Source organism: Equus caballus, chromosome 11 (assembly GCF_041296265.1).
Source record: "Equus caballus isolate H_3958 breed thoroughbred chromosome 11, TB-T2T, whole genome shotgun sequence".
Classification (NCBI taxonomy): domain Eukaryota; kingdom Metazoa; phylum Chordata; class Mammalia; order Perissodactyla; family Equidae; genus Equus; species Equus caballus.
The window spans coordinates 18,341,069-18,366,007 of record NC_091694.1 but is presented as its reverse complement, the minus strand read 5'-3'; the positions used below and the strand labels follow the sequence as shown (position 1 = coordinate 18,366,007).

General features: G+C 47.6%; 1 protein-coding gene across 4 annotated transcripts in view; it reads right to left on the bottom strand.

Moving 5' to 3' along the window:
- The window catches only part of PLEKHM1 (pleckstrin homology and RUN domain containing M1), a 46,662-nt gene extending 22,940 nt beyond the window's left edge, over positions 1-23,722 (bottom strand). Inside the window, exons 1-6 of one of the 4 annotated variants that reach the window (XM_070227134.1) lie at positions 23,573-23,681; positions 17,248-17,395; positions 16,764-16,852; positions 14,510-14,757; positions 12,333-12,959; positions 4,883-5,279 (exon numbers count right to left, since the gene is read on the bottom strand). In XM_070227134.1, the coding sequence (XP_070083235.1) occupies positions 4,883-5,279; positions 12,333-12,959; positions 14,510-14,757; positions 16,764-16,811 (1,320 nt within the window). In that variant the 5' untranslated portion in view covers positions 16,812-16,852; positions 17,248-17,395; positions 23,573-23,681. Of the gene's footprint in view, positions 1-4,882; positions 5,280-12,332; positions 12,960-14,509; positions 14,758-16,763; positions 16,853-17,247; positions 17,396-23,572 lie in introns of all 4 variants that reach the window. The other 3 variants (XM_070227135.1, XR_011423164.1, XM_014739613.3) reach the window with 3 other exon arrangements.
- Between the last annotated feature and the right edge of the window lie 1,217 nt (positions 23,723-24,939).

Here is a 24,939-nt window from a genome sequence, read left to right as displayed (position 1 = left end):
AGTTGGGAAAGGGTCCGGGTAGAGGAAAAGCCCGGGCTGGAAGAAGCTCACTGTGTCGGGACCGCAAAGAGGCCAGAGGGTTAAAACTTGGCGAGCAAAGGAGGAGCCTTGCTGACGAGGGAAGCTGCCTGCCCCATCAGCTCTGGGGCCAGGGCAAGACAGGCTGTCTGAGCCTGCAAAGCAGAGGCTGGACCCCAGGCGGGGGTGAACTCAACATGGTCACTGCCACTCTGTGGAACCTGGCTGGGGCATGGCCACCGTGCCTCGGGGGACATCCCTCCTCCTCCAGCTCGAGCCGGGGGCGGCAGAGCCTTTCCTCTCCAACCTTCAGTGTGCTTGGCAGTTGCCTGGTCACAGCCTTCAGGGTTCCATGACATTCTGGGCTCTGAAGCACTCTTCAAGACAGCAAAAACGGAGAGTCTGACCCTCACTTACACAGCTACGTGATTCATGAAGTCATCTTCAGTAAACGGTTCTAGTCCATCAGATATCCATATGGAAAAACACGAGCTTTGACTCCTACCTCACACTATATACAAAAATTAATCCCAGATGGATGATAAACCTAATTGCAAAAGGTAAAATATTAAAGCTTCTAGAAGAAAATACAGGGGTTTTCATAGCCTTCACAACCTTAGGGTAGACAAAGATTTTTAAGACACAAAACACATTAGCCATAAACAGAAAGACTGATAAATTGAAGATCATTTAAATCAAGAACTTCTGTCCAACAAAAGACACCATGAAGAGATTTAAAAGGCACATCATAGACTGGAAGAAGACACTTGCTATATACAACTATACACATATTTTTTCTCTAGTAAAAGACATATCCATAATATATAAAGAGCCCTTACAAATCAGTAAGGAAAATATGCACAAACTCAATTTAAGAATGAGACAATGACTTAGACACTTCCAGGGGGCCAGCCCGGTGGCACAGTGGTTATGTCCACACGTTCCGATTCTCGGCAGCCCAGGGTTCACCAGTTTGGATCCCGGGTACGGACATGGCACCGCTTGGCAAAAAGCCATGCTGTGGTAGGTGTCCCACATATAAAGTAGAGGAAGATGGGCATGGATGTTAGCTCAGGGCCAGTCTTCCGCAGCAAAAAGAGGAGGATTGGCAGTAGTTAGCTCAGGGCTAATCTCCCTCAAAAAAAAAAGACACTTCCAAAAGAGGATCAAATGGCCAATAAGCAAATGAAAAGGTATCAATATCATTAGTCATCGGGGAAATGCAAATTAAAACCAAAGTGAGATACCACTACACATCTCCTAGAGTAGCTAAAATTAAAAAGATCGATGACACCATTGGCTAGGATGAAGAGCAATGAAAATGCTCATATACTGCTAACGTGAGTATAAGCTAGTACAAGCACCGTTAGAAAACTGTTTGGCCGTATCTACTGAACATATGCCTAACAATGACCCAGCAACTCCATCCCTAGGTGTACACCACAGAAACGAGTGCACAGGGTCACCAAAGGCAAGTACGAGAATGTTCACAGCAGCTTTCTTCATACTAGCCAAAACCTGGAAACAATTCAAACGTCTGTTAGCAGGAGAATGGACAAATACATTGTGACATATTCTCAAAATGGAATACTGTAGAACAATGGAAAAGAACAAACTATAGCCTCATGTTGTACGTACAGATGAATCTCACAGACATAACGTTCAGTGAAAGAAGCAAAAAGAGCACATATTGTATGATTACATTTATATGAAGTTCCATGACAGCACAAATGAATCTATGGTACCTGAGGTCAGAATGGTGCTTTCCTTTGGAGGGGATAATTACTGGGAGAAGGCATGAGGGAGATTCTGCGGCTGGCAGTGTTCTATATTTTGACCTGGATGGTGGTTACTGAGTGTACATCATATATAATTACTCACGGAGATGTATACTGAGGATCTGGGTGCTTTAAATACAGCATTCCTCAAAAATTTTTAAAACAGGGAAATAGTCTTTTCAATAAATAGTGCTGGTACAACTGTATATCCATATGCAAAAGAATGAAGGTGGACCTCATCCTTATACCATATATAAAAATTAACTCAAAATCGATCATAGATCTAAATGTAAGAAATAAAACTATAAAAGTTTTAGAAGAACACACAGGAGTAAATCTTCATGACCTTGGATTAGGAAATGCATACTTAGACACAACACCAAAAGCACAAATGACAAAAGAAAAAATAGATATGTTAGACGATACCAAAATTTAACTTTTATGTTGCTAATGATACCATCAAGAAAGTGAAGGGGCTGGCCCAGTTGCGCAGCGGTTAGGTGCACACGTTCTGCTTCTCGGCGGCCTGGGGTTCACCGATTTGGATCCTGGGTGTGGACATGGCACCATGCCATGCTGTGGCAGGCGTCCCACATATAAAGTAGAGGAAGGTGGGCACGGATGTTAGCTCAGGGCCAGTCTTCCTCAGCAAAAAGAGGAGGATTGGCGGAAGATGTTAGCTCAGGGCTAATCTTCCTCAAAAAAAACAAAAAAAAAAGATAGCTTCTTACGGGGCTGGCCTGGTGGCACAGCAGTAAGTGCGCATGTTCCTTGGCGGCCCAGGGTTCCCAGGTTTGGATCCCAGGTGCGGACATGGCACCGCTTGGCATATCATGCTGTGGTAGGCGTCCCACATATAAAGTAGAGGAAGATGGGCATGGATGTTAGCTCAGGGCCAGGCTTCCTCAGCGAAAAAGAGGAGGACTGGCAGTAGTTAGCTCAGGGCTAATCTTCCTCAAAAAAAAAAAAAGAAAGTGAAAAGAATTCATAGAATGGGATAAAATATTTACGAATCACACACCTAATAAGGGTCTAGAATCCAGAATATATAAAGAACTATTATAACTCAACAATAAAAAGCCAATCTAATTTAAAAAGTGCGAAAGTTCTGAATAGACATTTCTCCAAAGAAGAAACACAAATGGCAAATAAGCACATGAAAAGATGCTCAACATCATTAGCCATCAGGGAAATGCAAATCAAAACCATAATGAGATACCACTTCTCACCCACTAGGACAGCAATAATAATAATGATTTTTAAAAAGACAGTAAGAAGTGTTGGAAAGGAGCACGGGCATACACTGCTGGGAGGAACATACAGTGGGGCAGCTGCTTTGGAAACAGTCTGGCAGCTCCTCAAAAGGTTGAATATAGAGTGGAGATATGATCCAAGAGTTCTACTCCTAGGTATGCATCCAAGAGAATTAAGAACGCATGTCCACACAAAAACTTGAAAATGAATATTCATAGCAGCATTGTTCATAATTGCCAAAAAGTGGAAAAAAGCCCTAGAGTCTATCAACTGATGAAAGGATAAAAAAAATGTGATACGTCCATATGACGGAAGCTACAATGCAATATTACTCTGCAATAAAAAGGAATGAAGTACAGATGCATGTGCCAATATGGATGAATCTTAAAAATATCATGTTAATTGAAATAAGCCAGTCACAAAAGGTTACTATGATTCCATTTATGTGAAATGTCCAAAATAACAAATCTGTAGATAAAGTAGTAGTTTCCAGGGGTTGAGAGGAGAAAGGTAGGGGGAGGAGAGAGGGATGGGGAGTGACTGCTAATGGGTAAGTGGTTTCTTTCATGGAGGATGAAAATGATTTAAAATTAGATTGTGGTGATGGTTGAAAATATGAAAAAAATTGAACTACATAGTTTGGTGACTTGCAAGGTATGTGCATTATAGCTCAATAAAGCTATTAAAGAAAAAGAGGGGGTGTGTGTCTCTTCTAGTCTATTTCATGGCCCTGGCCTCATCTTGAGTTATAGGATCTGGAAGCTACAGGCCAAAGGAGAGATGTGCTTGGATGGAGCTGAAAAAGCAAGACTGTAACCCAATATCAGCCCCAGACCTCAGCTGGGATAAACTCCAGGCTTCGTGTGTGCACAGGTGCCTGCAAATTCCTACCTCTGCTTTTCATGACCCAAGAACAAATGTGAAAGGGCAAAAGAGCGTGGGTTCTCAGCTTTGACTGCTGCTTCCCCAGGTCAACTGTCCTCAAGCCTCTCCACCCATGGCTCTCTCCAGGACATTCCCAGTGCTGGCTCCTCTCGGGTTATCAACAAACTGGATTATCTTATTCCAGAACAGCGCTGTCCAGCAGAAATACAATGCAAGCCACATATATCATTTTAAATGTTCCAGTAGTCACATTTAAAAAATGTAAATAGAAATAGGTAAAATTAATTTGAATAATATAGTTTAACCCAATATATCTAAAATATTTTCATTTTAACATGCAATCAGTAAAAAATTATTAATGAGATATTTTTCTTTTTTTTTCATACTAAGCCTTCAAAACCCAGTGCTCTTTTTACACAGCTTATCTCAACTTGGACTGGCCACATTTTAAGTGCTCAATAGCTATGTGTGGCTATTAGCAGCCATGCTGGACAGTGCAATTCTAAATCCGGTTCACATTGCAGAATGAGTATTTTTAAAACCTGATATTTTATAAAAATATTAATTTAATAATAACAAGTACTGAGGAGGAAACCAAAGCTCCGTGAGGCGATGTGCCCTGCCCAAGGCCTTAAGCACCAGCAACCGACAGTGGCTAAGAGCAGAGTCTGTGGTCAGACGAGCATCACCTTCTCCACAGGGTGGGTGTGAAGACAACAGGAGATACGCATGGGAAGTGCTGGGCATGGTGCCTGGCTCATATCCACTACTCACACACCAAGAAGCATCAGCTCTGTCATCACGATGCTAGTAACACTAACGTCATGCAGGGAGAGGGGGCTGAGGGGGAGAAGGCAGAGACCACTCGGTGTCACGAGTTGGGGAAACCCCACACCAGCTCTGGGACATTTCACCAAGACCTCCCGCCAACAACTCGTACCACTCACCGGACTGGTGGGTGAGGAAACCGCAAGGCTCAGTCCAGCTCCGTCATCCTCCGGGGGCTTCTGCTGGCCACTGCCTGCTCTGGTCCTCTCTCTCACAGGACTAAGAGGCTGCTGGCTGGAAGTGCTCCCTGAAGAGGCAGCTTGGGCAGTGCCCAGCTGCGGCAAGCCCAGGGTCCCGGGTGCCTGGGAAAGTGGCTCCTGCTTGTGGCCACCATCGCAAGTCCCAGAGGACGCTTGGGCAGGGCGGCGCTGTGCAGGCACATCAAAGTGCAGGCGTGCGCTGGTGTCGAGGCCGTGGAGGGAGAGTGAGGCCTGCAGCGTGGGAATCTCCGTTTCCCGGCTCAGTCCGTTGGTTGGCGCAGAGTTGACCTGGGCTTTGCTGAATTCCGACAACACCCTAGAAGTTTTTAAACAAAGAAACCTGTGTGACAAGTTGTCAGCCAGAATGCCCAAGGCTACTGGGGCAGTGGTAAGAATGGAAAAATGGTGTTTTGTGATTTAAAAACCTCTCTTCCTCATCCACCGCACTCCTCCTCCCACAGGCCCTCCTCTGCTGACACTCCTCACGGAAGCTTCTCCCGAGCTGGGACCCAGGCAGGCTGGGCGGGCAGGGGAGTCACGGAGCCCAGGAGCTCAGGTGAAAAAGCTCACAGAGCAGCGAAAAAGGACTCGATGTGAATGAGAACTGATTGCCTTTGACCTACTGAACAGGCTAACTGTGGGCCTGGAGAGTTTGCTAGCCAAACAAACGGTTATGTGGGCAATCATTTCTGCCGGCTGTCCATGGAGAGCCTCGGTGAACCGTGTCTCAGAGCTGGGCTCCCCAACGGCACAAGCAGCTGAGGCACCAAGACTTCGCTCCCTGCGACATGCACTTAGGTGAAGTGAGGACCCACTTTGTTCCCGGAACAGTCACTGGGCAGCAGGGTTGGGGTGAGGTACAAGAGCTGGTCCAGGGGCCGGCCCGGGGGCGCAGCGGTTAAGTGCGCACGTTCTGCTTCACCGGCCTGGGGTTCGCCGGTTCGGATCCCAGGTGCAGACATGGCACCGCTTGGCAAGCCATGCTGTGGTAGGCGTCCCACATATAAACTAGAGGAAGATGGGCACGGATGTTAGCTCAGGGCCAGTCTTCCCCAGCAAAAAGAGGAGGATTGGCAGCAGTTAGCTCAGGGCTCATCTTCCTCAAAAAAAAAAAGCTGGTCCACCTCAGAGCTGCACTGGGGGTGAAGTCAGAGAAGCCTCATGTTCCCTGAAACTGCTGCTGGAGACCACTGTGCACAGAGGTGTGCACGTATGTATACAAGGATACGTGGGGTATGTACCTACTCACTCCTCTGGATGGGACGGGCTCTCCCTGCCACTCAGTGGTGCTTCTGGGGCCACAGGAGCCAGTGTTCCTGCCTTTGTGTACATGCACACAGACAAGAATGCATGAAACATGTCTGGGCCTTCCAGAATGTGCACTGGGTAGTGGCTGCTCCTCCCTCTCCTGAGGCTTCTGAGAATCCAAGGTTTGTTTCTGAAGTAAACCTATTTGCTGTTTCCGCCTCTGTTTATGAACCCAATGGAGTACATCAGGGACAAATGCAGGTTCACATGGCAACAAAGCTGTCTGGAGCCCAAGAGATTGCACATATCTGCCCTGACGGCTTAGACTGGGTCCAGAAGACACATCAAACTCCCCTTAATGTGGGCTTATGGAAATGAGGATTTTATTTTATTTATTTATTTTTCTGGTGAGGAAGATTGGCCCTGAGCTAACATCTGTGGGACACTACCACAGCATGGCTTAATGAGCGGTATGTATGTCCACGCCCAAGATCTGAACCTGTGAACCCCGGGCCACTGACGCAGAGCACATGAACTTAACCACTATGCCACCAGGCTGGCCCCGGAAATAAGGATTTTAGAATTCAAGTTTTTACCTGATTGTCTTCTGGTTGAGCTCTGCTCTTATCTACACCATCATTTCATCTACACCAAACAACATTTCAAGACATTCTAGTCAACAAGAGGTGACCAATCCATACATTTACAGGCAACTGATTTTCAACATGGGCACCAAGACATTTCAATGGGGAAAGAATAGTCTTTTCAACAAATGGTGCTGGGATAAGTGAACAGTCCCATGCATGAGAATGAGGTTGGACCCCTATCTCACACCATCCAAAAACACTAACTCAAAGTAGATCAAAGATCTAAAAGTAAGAGCTAAAACTATACAACTCTTAGAAGGAAACAGGTGTAAATCTTCACGTCTTTGGATCAGGCAATGGTTTCATAGATATGGCATCTAATGTATAAGCAACAATAAAAAATAGATAAGTTGGACTTTATCAAAATTTAAAACTTTTGTGCTTCAAAAGGACACTATCAAGAAAGTGAAAAGATAACCCACAGAACAGGAAAAAGATACGCATATCTTTTATGCAAATATTATCATATATCTGATAAGGGTCTAGTATCCAGAATATATAGAGCTCTCACAACTTGATAATAAAAAGACAACCTAATATAAAAATGCATAAAGGATTGGAAAAGACATTTCTCCAAAGAAGATACACAATGGCCAATAAGTCATGAAAAGATGCTCAATATCATGAGACAGCAGAGAAATATAAATCAAAACCACAATGAGATATTACTCTTCCTCCCCTAGGATGGCTAGAATAAAAAAGACAGAGAATAGCAAGTGTCAGCAAAGATGCGGAGAAACTGGAATCCTCATACACTGCTGGTGGGAACGCAAAATGGTGCAGCCACTGTGGGAAACAGTTTCATAGTTCCTCAAAAAGTTTAACACAGAGTCATCATATGACTCGGCAATTCTACTCATGGGTATATACCAAAGAGAATTAACACATGTTCACACAAAAACTTGTACATGAATGTTCCTAGCAACATTATTCATAATAGCCAAAAAGTAGGAAAAAAATATACATCCATTAACTGATGAATAAACAAATTGTGCTGTATCCTACAATGGAATACGATTCAGCCATGGTACATGCTACAACAGGGATGAACTTTGAAAACATAGTAAGTGAAAGAAGCCAGTCACAAAAGGCCACATATTGTGTGATTCCATTGATATTAAATGTCCAGAATTGATGATCCATAGCTAATGGGTAAAGGTTTCCTTACAGGGTGATGAAAGCGTTCTTGAATTAGATAGCAGTGATGTTGTACAACCTTGTGAGTGTACTGAAAACCACCGAACTGTACACTTTAAAATGGTGAATTTTGTGGGATGTGAATCATATCTCAATAAACAAATGGCTGACTAACAAGAAAAGGTGTAATGTGTGCGTGGAACAGTTCTAGGAAGGCAAGTGGGTACTGGTTCTTGCTCTAAGGCCTCACTCTAAAAACAAACAGATGTGGGCTGGCCCTGTGGCCGAGTGGTTAAGTTTGCGCACTCTGCCTCGGCGGCCCAGGATTTCGCCAGTTCGGATCCTGGGCATGGACCTGGCATCACTCATCAGGCCATGCTGAAGCAGCGTCCCACATGTCACAACTAGAGGGATCCACAACTAAAATATACAACTATGTACTAGGGGGATTTGGGGAGAAGAAACAAAAAAGATTGGCAAAGATTGGCAACAGATGTTAGCTCAGGTGCCAATCTTTAACAACAAATGGATGAAAATCCAAGGGTGCAACTGGCAGGGAGTAGGCCATGATGAGTTCTGGAAACGAAGGGGTAGTTTCCACAGACAAAGAAGGAAGACACATTTGCTAACCAATTGTACGTGTCCAAACCATTGTGACAGAATGGGGCCACCTTCTGAAGTGAACTAGGGAGGCAGATTCTTGATAAATGTCTCCTGTGAGGTCCCAGCTCCTCATGAGCTCCTGCGAGGGAGCGTAGTGAGTGATTAAGAGCAGGGCTCCAGAGTCCAGCTGGCCTTGGTTAGCACACTACTGTGTGCCCCACAACAGGCTTCCAGGGTTCATGGACTTCCTCCCCTTATCTGTAAAACAGGCATGGTCACAGCACTGCCATATGACTGTAACACAGATTAAATGAGATAATATAGGTAAAACGCTTAGTAGAGTGTCTAGCACAAAATAAGTACTCAACAAACATTAACCTCAATTTGTTATTGTAGCTGTTTTTATCATCAGTGATAAGACTGCTTAGCCTCCACATATACAAATATAAAAATATAAGAAAAGGAGAATTCTGGAAATACTAGCATTACCAAAATGGTTATCAGTCACAAATGAATCTTAATCCATAAGAAAGATTTTAATGACAGAGTAGACTGGGAGTCAGAATACATGAATGACTTAACAGCTAAAGAAATGCCACCAAACAGCAAGAAGCTTGTATGATAAACTAGAGCTCCCACCAAATCAAACCAAAGGTCAAGGTGAAACCAAGTTCACAAGCTTCACCAGAGTCAGCACTAGTCTTCAGGACCCTGTGAGAATAAGAGAGACACGGACATCAAGTGGGAAAAAGTGCTAGAGATGAGATTTTGAAGGAAAGGCAGAAGAAAGAAAATTTTCCAAAATTCCGAAGAAAATGCAACATAGAAATAAAACAGCGAAATTGCTATAGTCCTTCCACGTCTGTCTGGCTCAGGGCAGTGTTTTTCAAAAACTTTCTATTCCAAAATTTTAAAACTTTGTGCTTTCACTTAGAAAACAATCTGAAAAAAGTATATGTATTATATACTCATGTACATATGGGTACATGCGTGTATACTTGTGAAATAAATGAAAAGCCTTCCCTGGAGAATCTGGGTGGCCACCTTGTAAAGTATCCCCGAGCCTGCGGCGTTCCTGAAGATGCGGACCATCATGTTGGTGGTACCTGGTACTACTGGGCAGTCCAAGGCCACTAATAAAATTAGAGGTGAGCTGCACATGCTAAGAATCACTTCCCCCAAGGGAAGGCCTCATGACAACGACATCTGACAATTCTTACTCACCAAGGTTTTGCAGCAGTGTACATAAAGATAAGCAGTGAGAGAAGTGATGTTACAGGTACCCAGCAGTAAAATGACACCACCACCACCTTTTGAGCACTGACCATGTGTCAGGCACTCTCTAAACACTTTATGTCTCTTAACTCATTTAATCTTCCCAGCGTTCCTTTGAAGCATTATCACCTTTATTTCACGGATGAGAACATCAAGGTCAGAAAGGTTGAGTAACTTGCCTAAGGTCACAAAGCTGGTTAATGGAAGACTCGGGCAGTCTGCCTCCTGAGTCCACATTCTTAACCACTAGACTGCACCTACGCTTCTCAGGGATAATTATAATTCACACCCAACGAACACAAAAGAAGCTATTCAGGGTTGTCAATCCTCTATTCACACAGCAAACTGCAATTTGGTTTCCACAAAACATTAAATTAATACACTTCATTTGGAATGTTAAGTGTTTTGTACTTTTCTTTATGTTTAATTTGTAGATGTTTTGATTTTATAGCTGTTAAGAGTTATAAGCACAAGGTATTTATGCCTAATTTTGAGTTATAAACATGTAAGTAATATAATAAAAGTAACTTAAGTGAACTCTGAAGTGTTGGTGAGAATCTTTACCATTAAAACACACACTCCAAGAGATGCTGGTCTCTGGCTCTTGACTAACTTCAAGCCCAGCTCTCAGAATGATGGTGCCGGATGTGTCCGCGCATCTGTGTGTTCAGTGCTTGCTGGTTCCTCACATCGCTGCCCAGTGTTGGTCTGTACATCCTGACCCTCTTCCTTGAGTTCCCAAATAACACCCAGGACAACACTTCCCACACAGGGTGGATGGTTGCTGATTCAACGGCCTGAAGCTGGAATTTTCCAATCACAAGACTCATGAGAGATAAAGGCAGGACACATGACAGAGGGAAGGCTGGCTGGTCTGTGGGAGGAGGAAGAGACAACGAGGGACTCAGGTGAATGAGCCTATGTCATACCACGGCCCAGCCATCTCTCGTGTGGGGACTGCTCCTCCCCAACACGTTATACCTAAATCCTTCTGTTTGACATTTGAAAATCCTCTCCAGTGTGCTCAGTGCTCAGAAGCCATTTCTGGGGCCTGCCAGATGTTCTCGTGTGTGCAACTCACTAAGAGGCATCTGATTTAATTCTCAAACAGCCCTATGAGGAAATCTCCATTTTAAAGATGAAGAAATAAAACCTCAAAAAGAGTCAGCAGTTTGCCCGACATCACCAGACGCGTAAGTGGTGGAACAGGGCTTGAAACTAGATCTGCTCCCAGTCCAGCCCATCGCAGCCAATCCCGCTGTTCTCCCCACACCAGGCAGGACCCCCCAACCCCCCGCCGTAAAGGCCTGAACCAAGGGGGGCAGAGAGCAGCAGGAATGGAAAAGAAGGCCCTAAACACAGACTGACGAAACATGGGTCCAAGGAAGAGGTGCTTAATCAAAGGCTGTCGTTTTTTACCTCTTAGATGAGCAAATATCCAAAAGTGTGATAACACCCTCTGTTGACAAGGCTGAGAGGACACAGGTACATTCCTGCTGGAATATAAACAGGCAATGTCTGGGAACATTACAAATTCACTTCCCCTTTGGCTCAGCAATTTTGCTTCTGGGAACTTACTGAACAGAGACACTTGCACAGAACTAAAAGACCACGTACACCAGCTTATTTACAGAAATGATGAAAGGATCTTCTCCAAAACAAGGTGAAGAATAGTGCAGTTATACTAACTTTTGTGGAAAGAGGTGGGGGAATAAGAAATAACAAACAAAAATTTTTAAATCTGTATATTCATATTTGTTATAGATGCATTTAGAAACATTGGAAGAATTTGCAAGAACTTAATAATTATGCTTACTGGGTGGAAAAGACTTTTCACTGTATACATCTGAGATTTTTTTTAAGCATAAAAATAGATTATCTATTCAAAAATTAATGTTAAAAAGCCTGAATGAAGACGACTCTGCCCAGGCTCCCTTCTTTAGTCAAGTTTGTCACCCCATTCGTCCTCCTGCACACACTTGCTTGTCCCCCGTTGTCTACACCTCCTCCAGGGATCATTCAGGATCGTGTCCTCCAGGAGATCTTCTGAGGGCACAGAAGACCACCCTTATGCCTTATGCTTTTTGGAAGTTGTAAATACAGCTCTGAACTATTAGTTTCCCTCTCTCTAGATGAAGACACTAATATTTTACATGGAGTCTCAGAGAGATTAAATAACTTGTAAGGTCGCCCAGGACAGTGAGAGCTTGAACCGTCTGAGCCTGGTCTACACCCCTTCTCCTCACGGCCCCCATCTGCCTCCGGTTACAGCTCCCAGCCACTCCAGACCCTGAGGAAGAGAGATGATGTCCCCTGTGTCTTTCTTTACGCCCTAACAGAGTTCCGTGCTGAGTGACAGGCAATCACGTGCTAAAGGAAGGAAGGGAGGCAGGGAAAGAGGAAGAGAAGAAAGAAGGAAGGACAAAGAGAGGAGGAAGGAGTGGCAGAGGGGCACTCACTCTTGCAGAGACGGGTCTGAATCATCGGCATTTGCTGTTCCCGGGTCTGAGTCGAAGGACATGGGCTCCTCAGAACGGTCTGGACTCTTGAAGCCATTCTCTTGGAGTAGACAGCTATCAGAGTTCAGGCTGCAAGACAGCTGGGATGAACTGGCCGTGTCCAGGCTGAGGGAGGAGGCGGTGAGCTTCCTGTTCCGCCGGATCTTATGGCCCGAGTGCTGGACTTCGATGTCCTCCGAGCCTGAGGAATGGGAAATGGAATCCAGAGACTCCTTCCGCTGTAGTTCTGTACCGGAGGTAGTGAGAGGGTCGAGCTCAGAGAGTGGGCACAGCCCAGAGAGGGCCAGTGGGGTAAGCGTCCACTCGTTGAGGATGGCGGACTTGTAGGAGAGTTCGAAGGATAAGGACGTTAGTCCCTGCAGGAAGCTGAGCAGGAACTCGCCCTCCTCGGCGTCTCGAAGCAGGGCTGTGGGCTGATAGTACTCGCACAGTCGGGCCTGCTCCTGGAGCAGCAGTTTCAGGTAGCACTCCATCAGGCCGTCGTTGAGGGCCAGGCGCAGCCAGGCCCGGCAGCGGCCCACATCCGTGCTGACAAAGATCAGGTGCTCCAGTTCCGAGATAATGTGTCTGAGAAGGCGGGGAAGAGACTTGTTTCAAAAAATGACCTCAAATCACTGAGAGGTCGTTTTATCCACTGGTTAGCAAGAGCCAATAACACCGACCACAAATACATATAGGCCTGAAAAATTCTTGGATAATAGGGTTCTAAGGGGAATTTAGAAATACTAAGCTATAACCCCCAACTTTTTGAGGTAGGTGTCACGAAGGATAATTGCTATTTTTTGTTACAACTACCCCTTGGGCTCCTGACATCATCTGCTCATGCAAGACATGTCTGCTGAGCCCCTAAGTGCGAGGTCCTTGGAGCTGTGAAGACCCAGGGTAAAGACAAGGGCCCTGACCTGTCCAGGTAACTGCCTTTCAAGGGCACACTGGGGTGAGCCCTGTTGTTGGCAGAGTTGGGGTGGGGGTCTGGGCAGTCATTTCCAGACTGGAGTAGAAAAATGCCACAGAAAGAGCAGTATCTGAGCCAGGCCTTACGGGATTTCAAGAGGCAAAGATGGAAGGAGAACCTTCTAGGCACAAGGGACTGACAGAAAAAAGGCATAAAGGGTAGGAAAGCATCAGACCTGTAACAAGAGCGGGGACACTCCAATTACAACATGGGGTGGAAGAGTGGGTGATTTGGTTGCAAAGCCAGGTAACGCAGGGTCTTGTGTATCAAACTAGCGAGGCAAAGTGGGGCAACGGTCGCCACCCCTGGCTGTGCATCCGAACCACCTGAGGAACTTGGTCAGGATACAGATTCTGAGGCCCCAACCTAGTAAATCAGACTCCGGGCTGGCATTTGGAAGCCGCAGGCTACAGGTTTTGCACAGGAAAGTGACCTGACCACAGCTATGCAGAATTCAGGGGGGCTGTTCTGGATAAGATCAGACACCCCCCCAACTCCGCCCAGCTGACTGACCTAAGGAAAGACAGAATGAGATAAGAGGGACAATTAGAAAGCCACTGTCACCCAGGCGTGAGGTAAGAACCTGAGATAGGGCAGTGGCAGTAGGCACAGAAAGGAAGATTAGAGACTGACAAGGCACCTTTGGCTGAATGTGGCATTTAATCGCCCTTAGAGACGTAGTACCAGCTGCTTGCTCCAAAATCCAGGCAGTTAGGGCCAGGGCCACAGAGACAAGTGTCTCAGGTGCACATTCAGATGCTCTACTGGGATTCCACTCTTTAAAAAAATCCCACCTCGTTATAAGTATAACATTTAGCACAAAGATATTCAAATATTCTAAGGCAGAGCCAGCAAACTTCTGTAAAAAGCCAGACAGCAAATACTTTAGGCTTTGCAGGCCACACGACCTCTGTTGCAACTACCTAATCGTGCCAGGTGTAGTCCAAAGGCACCTCCTGCTAAAGGCCACCAGCCCAGGGGCTCAAGGCAGCCCTAGGCCATTGCCTGAGCTGAGGGGCTCCATCAAGCTTGGTCCACCTCACCCGTCTCTACTCTAGAACATAGAGCATCCCCTGCTTTCCAGCAGAGCTGGAGACAAAGAGCCCAGGGTCCCACACCCTGAAGCTCCTCCCCAAAGCAAAACCTCCCCAGCTGATCTCACTTGTGGGTGACAGCTTTCAGGAGGGGCCAGAAGACAGGCTGAGGCAGAGGCTTCTGGTGGGGACTCTTCTTCCTCTTTCCTCCCGCCTCGGCTCGGATGTGCTTGGCGTGCAGGCCGTGGATAAATACGGCCTCCAGGGCGCTGCACATGGTGTTGGCATCTCCGTCTTCACTGGTGACCACTGTGTCCGAGGACACGTACTGCTTCTGCAACGCCTTCACGGATCCCACTAGCTTCTTCTTGATGACCTAGGCAGGGCCAGACATAACACTAGCCTGTAGAAGATCCTACGGCGACCCCAGGAACGTAACTCTGCCGTCGCCAAATACATGCTCAACCACGTGTGTGCACACTCGTATGTATGTGTCTACACAGCAAAACCAGCACATGCTAACTATAGAAAATAAAGCATAGAGAAGAAAAGAAAATCACATACTTACACCACCCAGAGATGCTCTTATTTTTTGGCAAAGGTATTTATTTTTTCGTTTTTCATACTAAACTTCAGTGACCAGAGAGCCATGTAAATCTTACGTTTAAATATTGGCTCCATCACAGTTACAGCTATGGGAGCTTGAGGAGTTCCTCTAGGACAGGGGTGAGGCCTTCCACCTTATTTACATGACCAAGACTCCACAGAGTCAATAAGCTAAGAGGCAAAAAGTGTTGCTTTACAACAATAACACCACCAAGAAAACAGAGGGTGGTCTACAACAAGAAGGATCCTACACCTGGCGGTCAGAGGCCTAGGTTCAGTTTCAGCTCTGTCAGTCACCAGCTGGGTCACCTCAGACATTTCACTCACCCTCTCGGAGCCTCAATTCCCTCACCTGTTAAACGGAAATATTACTTCCTGATCTATGCACCGGGGGGGTCACTCCTTGAGGGCAGGATTAGTTTTTCATTCATCCTTGTGTCCTCACCACCTGGCATGGTTCTGGCACGTAGAAGTACTCAATAAATGTTTGTTAAACGAATAAATTATAAAATATACACAAAGTTCTTTGGAAATACAGAGTAAAGATGGTTCTATCATAATATAAGAAGGTCAAAATTACTTAAGTGTTGGGAAAAGGACTAGAAGGATTGCAGAAAAATTGGTTTGAATTGTTAGGTGATTATGGATAAATATTTTACTGTTTTATTTTTATTTTAGCCAAAGCTGTTCGTGTTAATGTTCTTTGAAAAGTTAAATGTTCTTTTTTATAACAGCTTGAATGAGACATAATTTCCCGGCATAAAATTCATTCATTTAAAGTACGCAGTTCAGTGGTTTTTAGTATATTCACAGAACTGTGCAACTACTGCCACTATCTAATTTTAGAGCATTTTGATTGCCCCCAAAATAAAGTGTACCCATTAGCAGTCACTCCCTATTCCCCTCTCCCTCAACTTTTGGCAGCCACTAATCTACTTTCTGTCTCTATGGATTTGCCTACTCTGGACATTTCACATAAATGGAATCATTCAATATGCAGCCTTTTGTGTCTGGCTTCTCTCAGCATATTTTCAAAGTTCGTCTATGTTGCAGTCCCTATCAGTACTTCATTCCTTTTTATTGCCAAATAATACTCCACGGCATGGATATACCACATTTTATTTATCCATTCATCAACTAATGGACACTTGGGTTGTTCCCACTTTTTCCCTACAATGTTGCTATGAATATTCATGCACAAGTTTTTGTGTAGACATATGTTTTCAATTCTCTTGGGTACATACCTAGGAATGGAACTGCTGGGTCATATGTAACTCTATGTTTAACTTCTTTGAGCAACTATCAGACTGTTTTCCACAACAGCTGCACCATTTTACATTCCCATCAGCAATGTACGAGGGTTCTACTTTCTCCACAACCCCACCAACACTTAGTTTGTCTGCCACTTAGATTACAGCCATCCTAGTGGGTGTGAAGGAGTATCTCACTGTGGTTTTGATTTGCATTTGTCTAATGTCTAATGATGTTGAGCGTCCTTTCATGTACTTATAGGTCATTTGTATATTTTCTTTGGAGAGATCCTTGGTCTTCAGGTAACCTATACTAAATCCCCATTGTTTTCTGTAAATCCTTATTTTGTCACCAATAACATGATCTAGAAAGGGTAGGATCTCCTCAGAGCCTGCTTCTGCTATAACTTTTTCTCAACCTGAGGGCTCTCTTTCTGGACAGTGGCTCATTTCAAAGTGAGAAAAACTGATGACATGGCTGTCCTGTGCCCCACTTCTCCACCCTTGATCCTCCCTGGCCACCTACCGGGATGGCAGCCCGGGGGTCCAGTCCATTCTCCACCACTGAGAGCATTTCCACTCATGCAGCAGCTCCTGCGGAGAATCACATGACACCTGCAGACACAGATGGCAGTCAGATGAGAAAGCTCCCAAGTCACCACCCTCAGCCACCCCCAACCCCTAGCAGGCAACAGGAGGTCAGCCAATCCGACTCAAACTGCAACCGAAAGGACTTTGAATACAAAAGTAAAAACTGAGAGTGGAGTTTAGGGAAGGAAATAAGGAAGGAAACAGAGTCTGAGGGCTGGACCTTGGTCGCTGAGGAGCCCTGTGTGCTGGGGGTGGGTCAGCCCCGAGGAGTGCGTGGAAAGGCTCTTTCCTCCACACTGAACGCTGGCACAGAAAGCAGGGAATGAGAGGCCCATTCAGACACAGAGCTGAGCATGCAAGGGAAGCTGCAGTGGAAGGTGCCAAGAACCCACAGGGAGCAGGAAGCAGGGCTCACTCACATTCAGGGCCTGGGCCCTGCAACTGCCCTGCTCCTGTCCCAGTCCAGCGTCTGCCACCTCAGTGATGGAAAGGACAGAGGAAACAGCTTCAGAGAGGAAGGCACCCTCGCTGCACATCTGCTTCTCCTTCGGGCTACGAGGGCCTAGCCTGAGCAAAGGGTTGTGTCTCAAGGGGAACAGCAGAGATTTTAATCTCAAATTTGCCACTAACCAGCTCGGCACACTGGGGTGCTGTACCAGACCTCTCAAATGGAACTTATGAATGTGGAAAACACCTAGCACAGGGCCTGATGTGTCTCAAGGATTAATGGTATCTATAACCCCAGGGGAGGTGGCCACCCAAATTTACAGACAAAGAATGCCACTGCCTAAATGAATATGCACAAGTCGCTGAAGTCAGTACACAGGTAAATCCCTCAGGGCAGCTGGCTTTCTCCTGGGGGTGTCTGAGGGTGAGGAGGGAGTGGGGGTGCAGGCCTCAGCCTGAGCTCGAGGGCAGCTGTTGGCTGGCCTGGTCCCACCCCAGTAACTTGGACAGACTGGGACCAGGCAAGCACATTCACATCTAGACAAATCTCTAGTGACCACACAGCTGAGCATGAGACCCTCCCAAAAAGGTTATTGGTGTCTCTGCTCTCAAAAACTTATGGCTCAAAGAAATTAATAAAACCAAGGCATGGGGCCAGTCCAGTGGCACAGTAGTTAAGTTCATGTGCTCTGCTTCAGCGGCCCAGGGTTCACAGGTTCAGATTCTGGGCACAGACCTAGCACTGCTCGTCAAGCCATGCTGTGACGGTATCCCGTATAAAAAAAAACTAGAGGAAGATTGGCACAGATGTTAGCTTGGCAACAATCTTTCTCAAGCAAAAAAAGAAAGATTGGCAACAGATGTTAGCTCAGTGACAATCTTCCTCACAAAAAAAAAACAACAAAAAAACCCCAACGCATGCTAAATGGGTTTTGTACCCTTTACATATATTGCCTCCGTAACTCCCACACAAGCACCTTAGGAGTGCTGTTTATTATCTCAACCTGACAGATAAGAAATAGAAGCTGCCCCAGGTCAAGGAACTCCCCAAGATCCCAGGGCTGACAAGTGGCCGACTCCACCACCAGCGGCCAGGACGATGGCAACCCCAGCTCAAGGTACAGCCCCAGTCTCCTGAATGAGTGCACTCACCTCCCTTCCAGAAGACGGGGTGTGAGCTAGGGCTAGGGTGTAGGGGGAGGGTTTGGGGAGGGGGCTGGGAGGAGGACTCTTCCGCTGGGCCCAGGCAAGGTGATGCAAGGGAACATTAGGACCAGTCTGGTGCAAAAGGTGTACGGGAGAATGGTGGGGCATGAGGTTTGGAAATGAGAGAAGCAGGGTGGCCCTAAATGGTGGAAGATGCTCTGATTCATCGCAGACCTCTGGTGTTGGCAGAGGGTAAAAGGACCCAGAGCCAACCTCCCTAAGTGCGGACACGCAGAGGGAGGCAGGTGTGTGTGGAAGATGGCCTCTGCAGAGCCAGCTCGAGCAGGGTGTGATAGACCGCCAGGAAGACACTGCCCCAGGCCACAGCCACTGGCTGACGGCCTCACCCTTCACCATGTTCCCCACCCGCCCGGGATTCTCACGGCCCTCCTCCGGTTACCAGCTCCACACTCTGGCCACCAGGGCAACAGGAAAAGGGGTGTACAGTGTGTATGAGTCCCTCCCGGAAACATGCGTGATCCTGGGGGCTGCGTTCCTTCAGGGCTACCTTCAGCAGCCCAGCAGGCCAATCCACGTGCCCTGGCTCCAGGACCCTGGGTCCAATCCCTTTCAGCAATTCCAGAGGCCTAAGGCCTCCCCTCAGGCCTGCCCTGCTAGCTGGAGCCTCAAGTCCCAAAATTGCCCTGCCTTCAGCCAGTCACAAGGCCAGGCCCAGGCCCGGAAGGGCTCAGACCTCAACAGTCTAAAGGGATAGCCTGGGTCCATCAAGGCCTCATTAACTAATTAACTGAAAATAACAGCGTATTCTTTGGAAGGAGGGAGGTTATCAGTAAGTGTGTGTCAAGTAACGGTCTGCTAAAAGACCAAAGTAAACCGATGCTGAGAGGTCAGAGCAAGGCCAGACAAGAGACCATAACTATCAGATAAAACAAAGCGTCAGGGGCCGGCCCCGTGGCCGAGTGGTTAAGTTCACGTGCTCTGCTTCAGCGGCCAGGGGTTTCGCTGGTTCAGATCCTGGGCGCGGACATGGCACCACAGTCAGGCCATGCTGAGGTGGTGTCCCACATGCCACAACTAGAAGGACCCACATCTAAAATATACAACTATGCACTGGGAAGATTTGGGGTGAAAAAACAGAAAAGACTCCCAAAAAACAGTGTCAGAAAAGCCACAAAACAACTGACAACAGTGCAGAGGAATCCAGGAGAACAGCCACTTAACAACTTACAAAATAGGACTGAGACTCCGGGGTTGAGCCCATGGCTTTCTTTGTAGGAAGCCAAGGCGCCCCACCTCTGCGTGTCTGTTCCACGGTGCCTCAGGGAGGCAGGAAACCGGCGCAGAGGCAGGGATCTGACAGCCTATGACCCCAGAACTCGCTGATGGAACCAGAACGGGGTTTTGGGTCTCCTGATTGCTGGGTCGGCGCTCCATCACTCTCCTGGATGGCCCAGACCCCCAGTCTACCATCCTATGGGACTGATTTCACTTTCTGTCCTCAGAACACTCTTCATTGACACCAAGAACCAAACCAAAGAAAGGGGTGACTTCAAGGAGACCTAGGCTGAAGAAAGTAAGGAGAGAACTTGGGCAACGCTCCCAAACGGCTCTTCCAACATCACTGGTGGTATTTAGCAGAAAAGCTGACTTCTGTCTGTCCTTTAGGAAACTCCAAACCACGTTAAGTCTGCCTTTCCCCCTAAGCATTGATTCACCCAGACACAGCGCTTGAAGCTTCTCTGATCTCACTCTAATCTCATTTAATTCTGTTTAACAGGAGAAAACGGAGGCTTAGTAGAAACGGGCCCCAGACAAGGGACAGAATTCTCTGGTTTCCTCATTCCAAGTCCTGTGCCTTTCACCAGATCAAACTGTATCAGGCCTTTGGTTCGAAGAGTTTCAGGTAAACTTATTACTTATAGACTTTTTTTTTTTTTGAGGAAGATTAGCCCTGAGCTGACACCTGCTGCCAATCCTCCTCTTTTTGCTGAGGAAGACTGGCCCTGAGCTAACATCCATGCCCATCTTCCTCTACTTTATACGTGGGATGCCTACCACAGCATGGCTTGCCAAGCGGTGCCATGTCCGCACCCGGGATCCGAACCGCCGAACACCAGGCCGCCAAAGCAGAATGTGCAAACTTAACCGCTGCACCACCGGGCCGACCCACTTATAGACTCTTAAGAGGCGCTCAGAAGCTCTATTTTATCAAATAAGGCTTAAAATCAATAAGAAACAATCTTGCCCATCAGATCTGTCGCCCTAACCAGCTGAGCCCAGGTCCTCTCCCTGGTACTCAAGTTTCAGAGCTGTCTTCTCTTAAAAATTCCAACATACAGTTAGAAAGGAGTTGTTCTGGTTGTTTTTCTTCATTATACTGCCTGGCCTTCTATAAACATCCAATTTCACTTCCTCCAGAGGCCAAGAAAGAAAAGAGAAGAATGGCTTCAATGAAACTTACATTAAAAGAAGAAATGGATGACTTGGTGTCACTGCTTTTGAAACACTCCATCCATCAGTAAACAGCAACCTCTTCCCCTTAGAGACTTCTCAGCCATTCCCCACAGCCTCCTCTCACTGGCCTGAATCCAGTCCTGTAGCTGGCTGTTCAGAACAACAGCCTGCCGTTTAAGCCATCCAGCTGCTGTACCAACTGATGAGTCATGTTTTTCAGATGGCAAAGAATGACAAAGTTATCAGTTGGAAAAGAATGACAAAGTTATCTTCTGATTCAGAAAAGCAGCTGATCTTTCAGACACATGAGTGCTGAATGAGTAAATAGCACCTCCTTCCACCTGAAGAAAGTTGGATTTCGGGACAAGTGTCCTGTGAGGGGTGGGACAGAGGGGGTGTGCTGGGGGAACTAGGCCTTCGAAGCAATGAATACCAGCTGGAGGGAGAGAAACTTCGAGCTTGTGATTCCTAGACCAAGGACTAAAGGTGAGGCCAGAAATGTGAAGTCAGTGGACACTGGCTATCTGTCTTTCTTCCCTCCAATAACACCCATCTCCTCCGTATTCTTAGGATTCTAGCAAGGACCAAACTTTGAATGAATAAAAACAGGAACTTCCCCCGATTCATTCACCATTGCATTTCTAATACCTAGAACAGTGCAGGGCACCCAGTGGTACCCAAAAAATACTTGCTGAATCAACTGATGAACAAAATAAAATAAGGCTCAGGGCAGGTATCTCCATTTCACAGATTGTGGGAAGCTGAGGTCTACGACTCTCCAGTGGGGGGGTGGGGGGTCACTGTGGAACTCCTTCCTTTAAACCAAGCTGAAAACCATTCAGATATATCGCACCTTAAGGGGGGAATATTGAAGGTAGAAGGGCATTTAATTTTCAGAGGAACAAGACTGTAAACAGCAAGCAAAGAAAATGGGTCCTGTCTGTAGCTCTTTAAATTGCTGTCAAATAGCCAACCCTCTGAAGCTAGGTCACCAGAATTTGGAGAGAATGTGCACCCACAAAGCCCAGGAGATTATAAATGCTGAGCACAGGGCCTGAGTGACTCAGGAATGTCCCTCTGCCTTGGCTACTCTGAGATAACACAGCTCCCTGTGTTCATGGGTAATCAAAATGGCCAAAACTCAATGATCCAGCACCTGCAAAAAGAGGAAGTGATTCAACAGCCTCTGTATCCATCTATGCCTCAGCCTCCCCAGAATCCACACACCTCTACTCTTCACAACACATAACATCACCTCTCGCATCCACTGTGCTCCCTGTGTTCAGTGTTGGGACTGATCCGCTATCAGCTCTAGCCAGGAGGAGCACTAGGTGAGGCTCCTTTACAAGTACCAGGACAATCCACAGGGATGTGGTTCTGTGACCACAGCCAACCCTACACAGTGGTATTTGCTGAGTTTCCCCAGGGCCAGAACACCAGCCAAAAGGAAGTGATGGCTGCTGCCCCCGGATGAGTGAGCTAGGTGTGTGGCCATTCTTCACCTTCCAGGTATTTGGATGATACCTACCATTCCAGATGCCAGCCAAAGTAATTTAACGTGAATGCTGACAACACAGTCCCTAAGAACAGGTACAGGGAATCAGACACCCAGGAAAAACCCCTAACCCAAGAGGGGGATCTCTACTCCTCCACACTTATTTACCCTCTGGGGCCCACGCACCAATCAAGCTGCCCAGTCTCTTAACAGCCCAGCTCTGAGCAAGCACCTAGATTTGGTTGTTGAGTGGCAGCTGGTGGGGTTGGCAGGGGACCCTGCACTAAGTTCTCATACTGAAAGGGTCTGGGTCAAGGAAAGAATGGGTGCAGAGTGGGAGTGAAGAGTTGAGGTGGGGACAGCAGAGGTGAAGGGACATGGAGACCTCATTGTTAATAAGATGGGGTGAGGGTGGTAAGAACTGGGGCAGCAAGAGTTGGTGGCAGTCTAGAAAAGACTTAGAGATGAAGTGTCCTCAGGATGGTTGGAGATAGTAAGGAAGGATACGATGGGCTAGGAAGTTACGGGTTGAGTCTGGGAGGACAAGAAGATACATACAAGACTTAGAACAGGACTGTGATCAGAGTTATCACGAAGAAAGGGGTGAGTCAAAACGGCATCTACCTTGGTGGTGGGTCTTAAATGAGAGTGGGACAAAGATAGAGTGTTTAGGTTGAGGAGACCTTGAGGAGCTGAGCAGAGGGTTGTGGGAGATTGGGATAAGAAAGCTGAGCCAGAAAAGGGCAAACTAGAATGGTGGGTCTCTAGGACGTTTGCGTGGAGCATTAGGATTGCCAAAGGGGTTGAGGGGTGAGGACGTGATGTGTTAGAGGGAGGCGGAGAGATGGAGATCGGGGTTGGAACTGGGCTAGACTGGGGTCAAGGAGGAGGCTGCCTTTACGTAAGACCGGTGGTGAGGGGACGGGGTTAGGGATGGGGTCACGCCACGGGTGGGAGAAGATGGAGGGGACAGGCCAGCAAGGGCAGTGCGGGCCGAAGGCTAGGGTCGGAGTAGGGTGGGGCGCGGGGCGCGGGCTGGGAAGGGTGAGGGCTCTGAAGCAGGACCGTCGCGAGGCAACCAGGGGTTTGGGATCACGGAGAGAACTGCTGGCCCATCGTCCGTTCGCGTCTCAGCCCCGCCGCCCCTCCGCGGCCCTCCTCGCCCCCGACCCCGAACTCACCAAAGGGAGCGGGGAGGGGGCGGGGGTACTCCCGGCCGCGGCTGCCCCTAAGCCTCAGACCCGACGCTGCGGCCTCCCGGCCACTGACAACAGGAAGCGACGCCGGAGGCGCCTGACGCCATCACGTAGGCTCCGGCCCCTCCCCCGGCCGCGGAACCAATCGCGGGGCCCGGAGGAGCCGCGGGGCGGGGCCAGCGCTCTCGGAGTCCCGAGGGTTCCCAACCTCAGCGTGGGTGCGGGGTCTTGGGAGGCTCGGACCAGCGCGGCACGGAGAGGCGATGCCTCCGCTGCCAGGCGGAACGCGCCCTCACTGCCAGCTTCCAGCAGGGCTTGCGTTGGGCAAGATCCTGGCTTCTGGGTTCCTGACCTCGCCTGGCCTCAGCATTATCTGCGTATCATTGGGGCCGTCACTTGGCCGCCTTCCACGAAGATTGCCCACTTGTAAAATGCGACCAATAATGCCTACCCTATTTTTGCCTCCCCGAGGGCGTCAGCGCAGCCCAGCGAGCAGAGCGCAGGCCCAAGTTGGAGCCTCCCGCCTGGCGGCTCTCAGGAAAAACATACATGTTTTGACCATACCTTATACCAAGGGATCGCCTGAGGTCCCCTGGGCATTCAGCCCCCCCATCAGCTCCGTGCAGCATGAAGCTCAAGGGTCCGCTTATTCTCATCCAGCCATGTAGTTTGCTTTCCATCGTAGAAGTGACGTTTTTCTTTCAAATTGACTCAGAACAAAAAGTCAAAAGTAGCAGAGGGTGCGCTGCGGTGCTCCAGACACTTCACACATGCAGGCTTTGAGTCAATTGGGAGCCCAGTGCCTGGGTTTTGGCGGCGCACGGAGAGGTGCGGTTACATTCAGGTCTGGGGGTCCTTGGGGATGGCTACAGGGCTGGCTGGGGAATAGGCCAGTTCTTAGAAGCAAGCTCCGCTGATCTCGGCCCGGGGTCCTGTGCTCCAACAGCCCATCCGAGAAGGAAGGTGTCCCTCATTTCTCTGGGAAGGTCGAGATCCCAGTGCCTGTCTCCATGGATAAAACCGGCTGTTGGGAGCGTCGCCCCCCACGGTGTGGGGGCTGCCCCTTCAGTAATTCTCTCTCCAGGAGTGAGAACTGCCCCTCCTGGGTGTTAGGCTAGATGAGTCTGAGTGCTGAGTGTGTTCACTACAGTTAGTGGTTGAGCAGGAAGATTAGAAGTAAGGACATAGAGGCTAAATATTCTCTTGGTTGTTAAACTCATTTTTAACAAGGTAGAAAGTAAGGGATATACTAGGGAAATCTGGTTACTTGCAAAAGGATAGTGTTTCTGGTCATAATTGGCACAGCAAGAGTATCAGTGACTTGGCACAAGTGTGACCCTCAAACATTGCAC